Consider the following 12,759-nt stretch of genomic DNA (forward strand, 5'->3'; position numbering starts at 1 on the left):
CCAACCTACTCAGACTTCCAACTTAAAATGACAATTTGGTGCAAGATCTGGGTGCAAGTTAGCGCCAAACATAGGAGGAAAACCACTACTAGAGACAGATGACCAATGTAGTTGCTAATGTTGATTAGCCAAAATGTTAATATTTTCACTTAGTTATGCTGCCATCTTAAAATTGTCAAGACTGTAATCTGTGGACAGAGATTTGAAGTAGGTGTGGACAGTATAGAAGTTATATTCAATGTTTTCTACTTCAGAAGCCACATCAACAAAACATATTTTTGCAAGAGTCAATTTCTGTTACGTCCCTTTGCTCCATCCAACCATGCATTTTAAAATAAGGCTACTAGTAATATGTTATCAATGAATGAAAAGCATAATGTATGCAATAATTGCAATTTATTATTATTACCATTACAGCACAACATTATTATTACCATGTTTTTATTACCAGCTTCTTCCTAAGATTGCTTTCCCACTTTTACACAGATTTTCTCGCTCACTGCAAACAGCGTTAGAATAGGTTGCGCTGCATTCACATCGTTTACGTTAGACCGCAAACCAGAAGTTACGTAGCGAAAGTGACAATTGGACTCTACTGTGCATGTCTCCTGTGACTGCCGGGTTTTTGCGCTGCAGCGGTAGATGCAGTGTTCTCTGGAATATCGCCCTTAAATTAAGATAAATGACTTAAATAAGAACCGTGGATTGGCACAAAACTTTTTTTTTTTCCCCCTGTTTATGAATTGCATGGAGGCTGTAGAGGTGCTTGTAGTGTGGAAGCTGGTGGAGCATTTGGACACAGTGGTCTTGCGTGGCACGGTTGGTCTGGTGATAAGTTGCCGCTCCAGGTTATTACTTATACACGGTAATAGAATAAATACGAATAATTAATAATAAAATTGCCAGTGGAAACCAGGTGATCAGCCATTGATCACTCAGTTAACAGATCACTACCAGGACACAGATCTCTATAGATACGCTCTCTCTCAAAGCCGTCATAGATACACTCCCTCCTTAAAGTGCCCCAACTAGTCATACATGACTTGATAAATGAAAAATATAAAATGGACTAAATGGCTGAAAGATGACTTCAGCCTAATGAATGGAATTAGCTTCAATATCATGGAATGATATTTTGGTCATATTTTGTCAGCCTCAGCAGCTTGCAGATCTACATGCTACAGGAGCCCCAAAGTAATTCTGTTCAATTTGCATTTATTTATTTGCCTTGTGTTTATTTCTGGCTCTGGGTGGTTTGGCTCTGAAATATCAAGGTATAGATCATTAAAACGTTCTTATTAAAAGCTGTTAGAAGTTGCAACAGCCATACCAGTAAGTACTATATATAAAATAGGATGTTTTGCCCTGAGTTGACCTGCTGCACGTTCCTCTTGTCGGTGGTGGCCCTGCGCAGGTTATCTGCTCCCTCCTTGATCTTCAGCTCTTTTCGGATCTCCCTGCGGATCCTCTCCCGCTCCTCGTCCAGTCGCTGCTGGACGCTGGAGTCCGAGAAGTCAGAGCTCTGGTCCAGACCCAGCTGCTCGAGAACCGACAGCCCACCTGGGTCACTCTGGATGGACAGTGAAGAGAGTGAAGAGAAAATTAGAGAGAATAAAAAAAAAAAATGAGAAAATGTGTTCCAAAATAAAAATTGAATATCTAACGGGGAAATCATTGCCATAAAATGCCATTATTGAGCAGTTGTTATTATCATGACGGTTTCATATTGGTTACATGTGAAGCATTCTGTGATTCTGAGAGAGTATTAGACACATGGGACCCCAGGTTGAGAACCACTGCACCAGGACACTGCCTTTTATCTCACTGCTACTGTCTCCCTCTAGACGTAAAGTTTACAATTGTCTTTGTGATAAAAGCACTTTAGCGATGCCACTACACACAAGTTAGTTAAACCTTCAAGGTTGATATGCCAACAGTGTAAACACAGACTACAGAACAGACATAATATACTAGCCCTCTGTGTGCCAAGGTGGGGCAGAGTGTAGAAAAACCTCTACAGTAAGTTATTTTACTGGCCTTAACTTAGAAAGAAACACTGAAGTCTAGAGACTGATTTTCCAGACACAGTGAACATAATGTACTCTTAACTAAACATAGACCAGTGTTTCCTCTAAGTATGATTCAGTGACAATGTTTTGTGGGATTTAACTCTGAGTGTCGCTATATAACTGTTAAAGAATATCGCACTATGGGTTACAGATGGGCAATATATCGACATAGTATCAATATTGTGTTATGAGAATAGATACAGTCTGGGCTTTTGTATCGATATATTGTGATATAGTGAAATGTTGTCTTTAGGGCTGCATTACATTAGTAAAATAATGCATTTTATGCTCTTCATACTGACCTACTCAACGCCTCTACCCGCATGGTCCGCAATAGCCACATTACTAATGATGTTTCTCATATTTGTGTGTAAATGTGTTATGAAAGCACCATGATGAATATAGATGAAGAAATAGAATAGATATAATTTTCAATATCGACATATTAGTGAAAAAAGAATATGATATTTGATTTTTTCAATATTGCCCAGTTCATGCAGGTCTGACCAAAACTGTTTTATATAGTAGTAAAAATGCTCTGATGCCCAAGTCTGATAATATGATAATAATGTGACGCAGCAGTGAGTTCCTGTTACATGTTTTAATTTTTGGAACTCTGTGACAGTTTAATGTTATATCTGAATACGAATACATCCATTACTGCAAGTTATCCACACAGAGTCTTCAAAGTAAGTCATCCTATCGGTACTTGATATCAGGAATTTTGCACAAAATTCCCAATGGTTATCATGCTAATGCCTTTATATCAATGCATATCACCCAGCTCTGGTGGGGGGATAGAGGTGTTGGTGAGAACTGACAGGGAGGTGGAGGAGAGCAGCGGAGGAGATGGTGGACAGGATAAGGCGGTAATGGGAGGAAAGAGATAGGGAGGCCAAGAAGAGTGGGGGTGGGAAAAAGAGGAAGAGGGCAAAGATGGGTGTAAAGAGAAAAAATCAGCTAAGGAGAGGAAACTACTGTAGAGGCTGGGAAAAGGGGGAGTCAGGCAAAGCATTGAGGAATGGCAAACATCTCATCCTCTCCCATGTTTATAATGCTTCAAAAAACATATTGGCAAAGTCATGCCTGTTTACCAGAGCTGGGACTGTTGACTTATGGAGCAGGATTAGAGGACCTACATATTCGGAGGTCTTCTGCCGGCTGACTGGGCTACAACCAGTGGCGTGTGCTCATATTGCCGTAGGCTCAAATCTGTCCCATAGCCGGTCATTCCCTCTCACAAGCTCATACCATTCATCTAATGTTTGTCCCATATTAAAATTGGAGCCACCAAAGGAACCAGGTCAATAAACAAGAACGTGCAGAACAACATACCAATACTGACTCTAGTACTATCAACTTAATGGAATCAGCACCACCCTAATTACAAAAGACTTTCTTTTTCCAAAGAAAGTCAGCTCACCTCCGAGCTGTCATCATCCTCCTCGTCGCCATGCCAACACATAGTTCCCCGAGAGATGACAAAAAAAAGGGCAGAAAAACCTCAAAACCTTAATGTCTTGCGACACTCCGTTGCTAAGCCAGTAGTGAAAGCCACACAGAGAACAAATGGTTTAGTGGGGAGGAAATGATAAAAGGAGATAATGAGAGAGTGAGAGAGAGAGGGGGGGGGGGGGGGGGGGGAGTAACCCAGTGAGGAGGGGAACGCCTCCTAAAGAGGATATCCGCCCCAACACCAAGCTTCTCAGGCCTTTCCTGTTTCCTCTATGGGTCTGCTGTCAGAGAGGGGGAGAGAGAGAGTGACAGAGAGAGAAAACAGAGATAAGCGAGTGGTAGACAGAGAGCGAGAAAGAGCTCAATAGTACGAGGATCACAAGAGATACAGATAAATTGAGAGAGATGGACTGAGATATATATACGGGGGGGGGGGGGGGGGGTGGGGGCAGAAGCAAAGAGGTTCCATATATCAGTGGTGCATCAATCTGTCCTCACTCTGGGTTGAATCCATTTTTGTTTCAATCTTTCCTGGATCTATATGACGTTAAGGTTACTTTGGTCCTTTCCATTACTGTCACGTCTTCAACTTCATAATGCTAAGATCTACATGACGTGTGTGTGTGTGTATGTTTAATAAGTAACGGTTTAGGTTTTATTTTTTGGGTGTTGTGGTATAGCCCTGAGGGAGGAATAGAGGGAAGGAAGTGTTTTCTATGTACTGGAGGAGAGCCAGAGGACAGTGTGGTAGGAGGGACTTCTGTCTGTCTGGTTGACCTTACACTTCCTCCGAACATCAGAGCTCAGTTCTGATTGGCTGCCCCGCTCCTTGAGAATAGAGAGGCCATCAGATGGATGCTATTAGACCAAAACAACGAGGCTCCATCAATATTATTGATACACCACTGAAATGTTGTATTCACTCATTCAAGTCTACCAAGGACAATCTATTGCCACCGCAGCCACTTTTCCCCCAGAAATATAATTCATTTTTCAAAGGTACAAAAATGACCAAAAAAACCATACTACCAAAATAATCATGTGAATTTCTGCCAAAATGAATCAAATGGGACTCATGTTTTTTTAGATTTGTGTGGGCCGGGGGGTTCCATGGTTTAAATACAGTGCACTAAAGACAGTACAATATAAAAGAAAAGTGCAGTACCACACAATTTCAATACTACTATCCCAAACAATTACCAAGTTAATTCAAGGCTCAACAATAACAGTTGCCCAGTTGCCCCAGGCAACCAGATTTGGGCCATTGTCAATGATCATTTGTAGTCTGGTTCCCTCGTTGCCAACCAGCGTGGTATCCCTCTTTTTCTGTTTGGAAGTTGATTGCTTAATCTACCAATTTACCTATTGAAATTGGGAAACCATTTTGTCAGTCTAGCCAAGTCACTTTGATTAAGGCTGGAGACCCCTACTCTAGAACTACCGTGTGTTTTATAATTTGTGTTCTTATCTTATTCTCATATCTTCTAGTTCATCTCAATGTGTTCGATGAACTATCCTCACCTTTCTGTCCATCTTTTTCTCTATTATCTCTCTCTTTCTGTTTATTCATCTTATGTCTGTCAATCTCTCTCTTGTTCTACGTCTCTCTCTCTCCGTTTTCTGCATTGAAAGCACAGACGCAAGACGACCAGACACTGATGGAACGTTGCCTGAGCGATTAGCCCGGTTCACTTCCGCTCGCGGCCTCCCAGACCTCCGCCGTGGGCGACGACGCTCAGAAGAAGTGGAATAGTCTCAGAGTTAAGGGGCTTCTGTTGACTTTTCAAGGCACATAGTCTGCGTCTCCTGCCAAGCTGTGGTCAGCTGTTGAGTCAGTTTGTGCCAAATTGTGAAAAGACTTAGACAATTGTTTTTCCTGTTGTACCCTCTCCGTACACAAAAAGGTATTAATAATTATTTTTTAAACACATGCAATGCTGTTTATTTTCAACCTGGACCTAATTTTCGTCCATTTTTTCCCCTAACCAAAATGCAATCAAATACTTCAGTATAACAGAAAAACATCACTAAATTGCCCACAACATGTCACTTTGAAACATGTCAAGCTCTTTCAGCAATGCTAAATGTCTGTAAAATAGATACAATGATTAAAACTATTTCATCCAATGTCTGTCTTGTATCAGTACTTACAGGATACATATTCAAGTGCTGAAGGCATAAATACATTTAGGCAGTTATCAACTTTAATACAGCTGAATATTTGCATGATCTTGAAGCTGACAGTTTTGAAATTGACATGTTTGGGTGTTGGCTATTGTGTCCTGCCAACCCAAAGATCACACACACCACTAGAACATTTGATTCGATTTTTGTCAGACAAAAGGAGGTGAGGTGTGGGTTGAAGTCAGACTCAATTATCCTTTAAGTATATTGACTTACATAATCAACCCAATAAGCACTACCTCATGCTGAAAAAATTAAGCACCGTTTCCACATCTGTCTACATGTGTGCATCCCTTAATGCATTCTGATTACACATTGACATATTTGAAGCATTTATATTGGTCTGTGTTGACAGAGGAGCAAAACCCCCAGAAACTGTTGAAGGGCATTCATTAGAACAAAGGGTGTAAATCCCTGTTTCCAATCAAATCCCTTTTTCCACCATCACTAAGCCCTTGTGCTCGCTTTGCAGGTTACAACTCCTGTCCCCCCCATCACTTGTGTTAAAGATGTGATAATGGCAACAGATGTTCTTAAAAACACAAATCACCATAAACACAAGCTGTATAGGAAAGCAACACCATTGGAGTTGTGCCTAATAGATGAGTTCGGGACCTTCTTAATACATGTTGAGTTTTCAGTTTACCGGCTTCATCCCCAAACAGGGGTTGCTGACCTCTGTGGCCAACGTCAAAGGATGCCATTGATGAGCGATTCATCCCAGTCAGCTTGTCCGCTAAGCTAGCCAAGAGAGAGACATTCATGTGGCAGTGGTAAAGAGTAGCTAATTCAATATTCGGGCGCCAAAGGAGGCTAATTCAGTCAGACTGTGAGCAATGGGAGTGGAGCCTAGGGCTTGATGGAGAGGAAAAAATGAAAGGACATGGCTAAAGTGCGTGCATGTATGTCTAATAGCATGTCATCCGCAGTTTCCTCACTGTTAATTTTCCAGCCACTGATAATGGCCGATCGCTTTGGGGATGGTGTCCTTACATGTTACAACCCAAAAAGCTGCAGCATGTTAAGTTTAGCAGCCACAGACACGGTACAACTGGCCCTTGGTTTCCACTCAAACATGTGGAGCCCTGAACTCAGACTAGTACCGACTGAGGTCAGTGTTATTGTAAAGGGCGGGATCGTATGGAATCACCTAACTCCCCCTTCCAACTACAACCCTCCCCAAAGATTTATTGGACAGTGCACTGCACTGGTGTCTTTACGTTGAGGTTAAAATGTGTAATGAAGGACAAACAAAAAACACCCAACAAGAGTAGAATTATATCCTAGAAGGTAAAGAATAATCCACAGAGCTCAATACCGGTTCTGTGCATTTTGGGGGGAAAATATATCATTTTAGATGCCACATTTGTCATGGGACATGCAGGTAAATGTAAGGGCCCGGTGATCTCTATCTCATTGCATTTTGCTTTTACAAATGAACTATTGCAGAATAAAAAACATTTACGCTAAAGCACTGACGCCTACAGAAATGTTTTGAAGTTCAAAGTTATAACCCTTGACAGCGTGTGCCTGTGTCTTGTTGTTATGAATTGTTGTAGATATGCATAGTTATGCATAATGAACTGTTATGCATAGTGCACTGACTGTAAACCCATCTTCAGAAATATTAAATTAATCATTAAATGGCATTAATAAACATTACTTAATTTTATGGCATTTGTCCATAGTACAAATCCAGTCTAAGTAGCATGCACATTTTTGGAGAAATTGTTATCTAAATCAAATTGTTGAGTGGAATCAGCTTTAGTTTACAAGTGATTGTGAAATTGTCGTGAAGGAAAAATAGAGAAATTTCCCACAATGCAAAATAGCCTCAAGTTTTGTTTCGCTGACTCATTGTCCATGTAGTGAACTCCATAGATCTAGTGAACAGAAAGTAGCAGTGATCGAAATGGAAGAGAGATCTTAAAAATGATTAACTACCTCTGATATAACAGGCATCCTGGGCATTAACCTAAAGAAGAATTCCTGTTTTTAATGACAATATCCTGATCATTTTAAGTAAACTCAATTTATCTGGCTTTGTCAAATGTGAAAGGGATATTTGGCTACAGTATCTCAAGAAGTGCAAAATGTCAAATGAGTTGAAAAAAAATAAATCTGAATAGGACTTTAAAGGTAGGTAAATGAAAAAGACAAAAAAAATCAAAAATGCCTTGAAATTGAATTAAACCTGGTCTTTGAATTAGCTGAACCAATGCTTTCATAATTCAGGTAAATAACCATCATATTTTTGTAATTCCAGTAAATTCCATATCCGGGCTTACAGCGTGTCTAGCACTAAGCGGAATAAACACACTGGTCCCATATCTCTTCTGATACTTCCTGTTTTACACAACATATACAAACACGCACTCAAATACACAGATGACATATGAAAAGAAAAACAACAGATATAAGAACGGCGATGGTAGAATTTATCAGTCTGTTTAGATATTTAAAAAAGCCATGCTAAAGAACTAAAGGTTAATAGAAAGTATGATTTCAAATTAAAACGTACTACTACTAATACCAACTTTTACATTTCAAATAAATAAACTTAAATATTTCTTTTAGAAAGTGTCTGTCCCTTGTTTGATCCCATTTGGTTGAATCACACTGTTGCTGTGTTAAATCCAATTTTTTACACAGCCCTTGTTGCATTTAGTAAATGGAAATCACATTTGAAATGCCATTCTATGGTAATGTCAAAAACACACACAGGGTCAATACAAGAGTGGAAGAGAGACTAATGACTGAGATGCGCATTCCGTTTCCCATGATGCAAGGTTTCCAGCCGGCAGCAGTGCAGGGTAAATAAACCCTTTCAGATTAAAATAAAATAAAGCTCAATGGGCTACTTGCAACACAGATGAAAACATATTTATTGCCAACAGCCAAAGCCAGAATACCCAGTCATGTGAGAGAAGGAGAAACAGAGAGAGAGTGGGGGTGAGAGCCAAGACAAATAGAAAGAGTGAAGAGAGAAAAGCACAGGAAGAGAGGAAAGAGAGAGACAGATGAGGCACAGCAGAGAGTGCGACAAAGTCGGAGTCGAGAGTACAGGGACACAGACAGTAAGACATGTTTAAAGAAACAAAAATGGGGAGGGGTAGAGACAATGATAGAAGTGACAAAGAGAAAACTGAAAATGAAGAAATTCAACTGGTTCATTGAAGCATTTGGAAACCAAGGCGCCTAAATAAAGCTGGCTCTGGCCTTTCACCATTGTTGCTTTTGAAGATGACTTAGTCGTCAACACCGCTGAGACAATAACGATCGTAACTCTGAAAGCTGGAACAAATGATCCATTTTTGTTCATTTAGTGTGGACAGGCTAGAGTGTGGAATGTGTGGACTTTTTGGTTGGTTTGATCTCGTGGGTTAACTTACAACCAACAAATTGTGAAAATCTATCCACCAAAACATATTGATAAAAATGAAAATTGCTCAATGAGCTACATACAGTATATATTGGTCCTAAAAATTAGGCTAAATGGGTATTGATTCTGTGCACTATGGAAAAGGCAGAGAACGCTCATAAAAAAGAGCGAAGGTAAAGAATAGAGCAGAGCAGACAATGGATTGTGCTGACTGCGACAGGGGTAGAGTGACCTGACCCACACACACACACACACACACACACACACACACACACACACACACACACACACACACACACACACACACACACACACACACACACACACACACACACACACACACACACACACACACACACACACACACACACACGGAAGAACGAGAGCGGGGAAAGACAGGCAGCGCTTACCCTTTCAGCCCGTCTGCCATGTTAGATTGACCCATTCCCTTCTCAACACCCCTCAAAGGCCCTCCCACACCGACTGCTCTCTCTCGCAGATTCTCTCTCAAGCTCTCTCCCTAGCCTTCCAGAGCCGTCATGCCCTACACTGCGGTCTCCTCTAGGTCTGGGCAGCATACTGTGAAGGTATAGGGAAAGTCATTTACAACACCAACCTGTTTTGACAGCTCTATATAGTCGTGATTTATCGTTTCCTTTTTATTCCTTAAAGAAATCTATGTGTTTCATATTGAAGCAGCGTCACAAAGGCTACTGAATTGCGTTTAGATTTAGCAGAACCTTCTATGTCAAGTGCATTTGTTAGTAGCAGTCTAACAGAGTCATCTTCAGCTCAATATCCTAGAACAGTCAAAAGGGTAGTGAGATTTTTTTTTTTTTTAAACCACGGAATTTCGAAATGCCATCACATTTCCATCACAGCCACTTGTCAGTGCTATATCACCCATATGTCCCACCTGCCCCAATCCGTCCCCTATCCACATTTTACACTTCAAGACTTTTTGCACTTATGTACCAAGCTAATGCCTTTACTTGCAAAAAATATATTTCAGCCTCATCGTTTCTTATGTCTAATATTGTCTCCATTTAATTATCTATTATTTGCTCTAATGTCAACTGGTAGGGCTGAATGATTTGGGAAATTAACCTAATTGCGATTTTTTTAGACCAATATTGCGATTTAGTATGCAAATTTGTTTTGTTCCTTATCTTTGTATTATTAAATCAACACAAGCAATAAATCACTCTACAGTACAACCAACACAACATTGGATACAACAAAATATAAACCCTGTATGCCAGGCCTACGTGTTATGATGAAATGAGATGAATATTGATGCATGAATTGATATGAATAATATATATTTTTTCAATTATTGAATTGTAAAATGAAAAACCTTCAATGACAGTAGAATATTGACTGATTGATTTAACTTCAAGCCTTGTAATTGTTCTAATATGAAAATTATTCATTTGAAAAATATGCAGTGTTTCAGCAGAAATTGATTATCTTTTATAAAAATGTTGTCCACATACATGGAGTGCCACTGTGCTCGGGGGGTAACCCCCCCTCCCCCCCAAAAAAAAACAAAAAACAAAAAACAGACGCAGTGTTCTGCCAGAGGCTCTGAATCGGAGTTGACAGGTGTTCCGGGCGCTGCAGGCAGCACATGCCCCGCACAATGCACCCCAGCCCAGGGCAGAGCACCGGGTCTCATTGGGAGACAGGGCGGAGGTTTGTTTGAAACAATTGCTATAGGCACTATAAAATAAAACACACTATGGTTGCGCGTGCATCACTGCCTCTCAGCGCTCGGGATGCTGCGCTAGGCGGCCCCCTATCTCGCCTATAGGAAGAGCCGGCCCTGGACAGCTCTATTGGTTAGATTGTGTAACTTAATCTAAACTTAAGATTGTGTTTTTTTAATTGCAGCCTTTGCTATTTGAAAATTGGGTTCTATTATATTGCGGTTGTCGGTTTAAATTAGATTAATCGTTCAGCCCGACCAACTGGGTAGCCATTTTAGCTGTGGTTGTGGTAGCCATAGTATATCTTAGATATACTGTTGTGTTGCTGTGCAATTTCGATGAAGCCAGGTTGCCGAAATGCATCGCTTTTGTTGAACCAATAATAGAGATTTTAAGAATCTCCACTTTGTACCTTGTATCCATTATCAGGGCTCAACACTAACTTTTAAGAGTGGAGTGGTTGCCAAGCTGGCAACCAGGCATCACTCTTTGGTTGCTGAAACTGAAAATATGGTTGCCAGTTTTAGTCAACTTATAGTTTGAGTTATGAAGATACTATGCGGTTATAAGTCAGCTTAATATGAAAATGTGACTGAAGAATGTTTAAAAGCTTTATTACAGTAACCAAAGAACATTATTTGTAGTTTGTGTTTTATCAGATACTTTACAGAATTTTAATCTTCAGTGAGGAAGAAACAAGTCAAGAGAGACAAGAGCTGAGATAACACTAACTCCTCTGGTCACACTTGGCCTGATCACACTTAGCCTGTGTCTCTGTTTCTCTCTTTCATCCACATGTACAGTATACTGTACGCTCACCACACAGACAGTAAGAATGTCAACAGTTGTTTGTCCCCTCATTGTTAATAATAGTAAAGTCTAATTTGCATCTTTCCATTTAAAAGTAGCTCTCCACCAGATGAGGTCTGAGCCATGCTCATTATTAATGCTGTCTGTCTACTAGATGAGAACTGATTATTGTATTGTTACAGCTATATGTTGACAAATCTGACCATACCGACTACAAAAAAGACTAAAACTAAAGACATACCTGTATATTTTTATTTCGTTTAGTTTTAGTATTTCCTGTCTAGTTTTAACTAAAATGTATTTTCACACATAGTTTTGGTTTTTAGTTTAGTTTTAGTTAACTGTACAGGGATGCAAACACATGAACAGTGGAAAAAAAAAGGCAAAAATATACTTGTGTATAAATAAATAAATAGATAAATAAATAAATAAATATATATATGCGCACACACACACACACACACACACACACACACACACACACACACACACACACACACACACACACACACACACACACACACACACACACACACACACACACACACACACACACACACACACACACACACACAGTTTTCCGAGCTTATGAATGCAGCACCATTTAGAACGTTTTAAACCGTAGACTAGAGCCATGTCTGCGTCTTTGTTTTACTGTAATATAAGAGAAAGAGCACACTAGTTAATGAATCGTGGATGGTGTCATTCTCTCGGATGGATCAAAATTCTAAAATGGGTCGCCGCACCAACCCACAGCAATTTAAATACCACTAGTGCAACAAATGTATTTCTTTTAGGGTGCACGTTTTTCCGTTTTCTGTTTCTATTTTTTATGTGTTAAAAAGTGGTTGCCAAAAGGGGGCAACCAAAGGCTGCCAAATGACTCAATTTGGTTGCTGAGGGCGGGCAACCAGGCAACGGTTACTGTCGAGCCCTGATTATATAGGTTTATTGGATGAATTGATGATGCGTCATCCCAAAAATTATTTCAATTGCAAGTTTAGAAAGTGTGCGTGAGCTTTTCTTTTGCGAGAATATAAAAACAAGACAAATGCCTTGCTGCTCTTTCTGCCATAAACTTAAATTAACTTTACAGTATATTGTGATTGAGCAGAATTGTCAAACGAAAGTTTTTAATTTCCCCAAATGC

General features: G+C 40.0%; 1 protein-coding gene across 3 annotated transcripts in view; it reads right to left on the reverse strand.

Annotated features, from left to right (window-relative positions):
* pkn1a (protein kinase N1a) overlaps window positions 1–12,759 on the reverse strand; it is a 64,665-nt gene that overhangs the window by 18,603 nt on the left and 33,303 nt on the right. For 2 of the 3 annotated variants that reach the window (XM_079998471.1, XM_079998470.1), the window contains exons 1-2: window positions 3,493–3,622; window positions 1,376–1,570 (exon numbers count right to left, since the gene is read on the reverse strand). In XM_079998471.1, the coding sequence (XP_079854597.1) occupies window positions 1,376–1,570; window positions 3,493–3,534 (237 nt within the window). In that variant the 5' untranslated portion in view covers window positions 3,535–3,622. Of the gene's footprint in view, window positions 1–1,375; window positions 1,571–3,492; window positions 3,623–12,759 lie in introns of those variants that run through there. The other variant, XM_079998472.1, reaches the window with a different exon arrangement.

This window comes from Zeus faber (assembly GCF_960531495.2).
Source record: "Zeus faber genome assembly, chromosome: 4".
Classification (NCBI taxonomy): domain Eukaryota; kingdom Metazoa; phylum Chordata; class Actinopteri; order Zeiformes; family Zeidae; genus Zeus; species Zeus faber.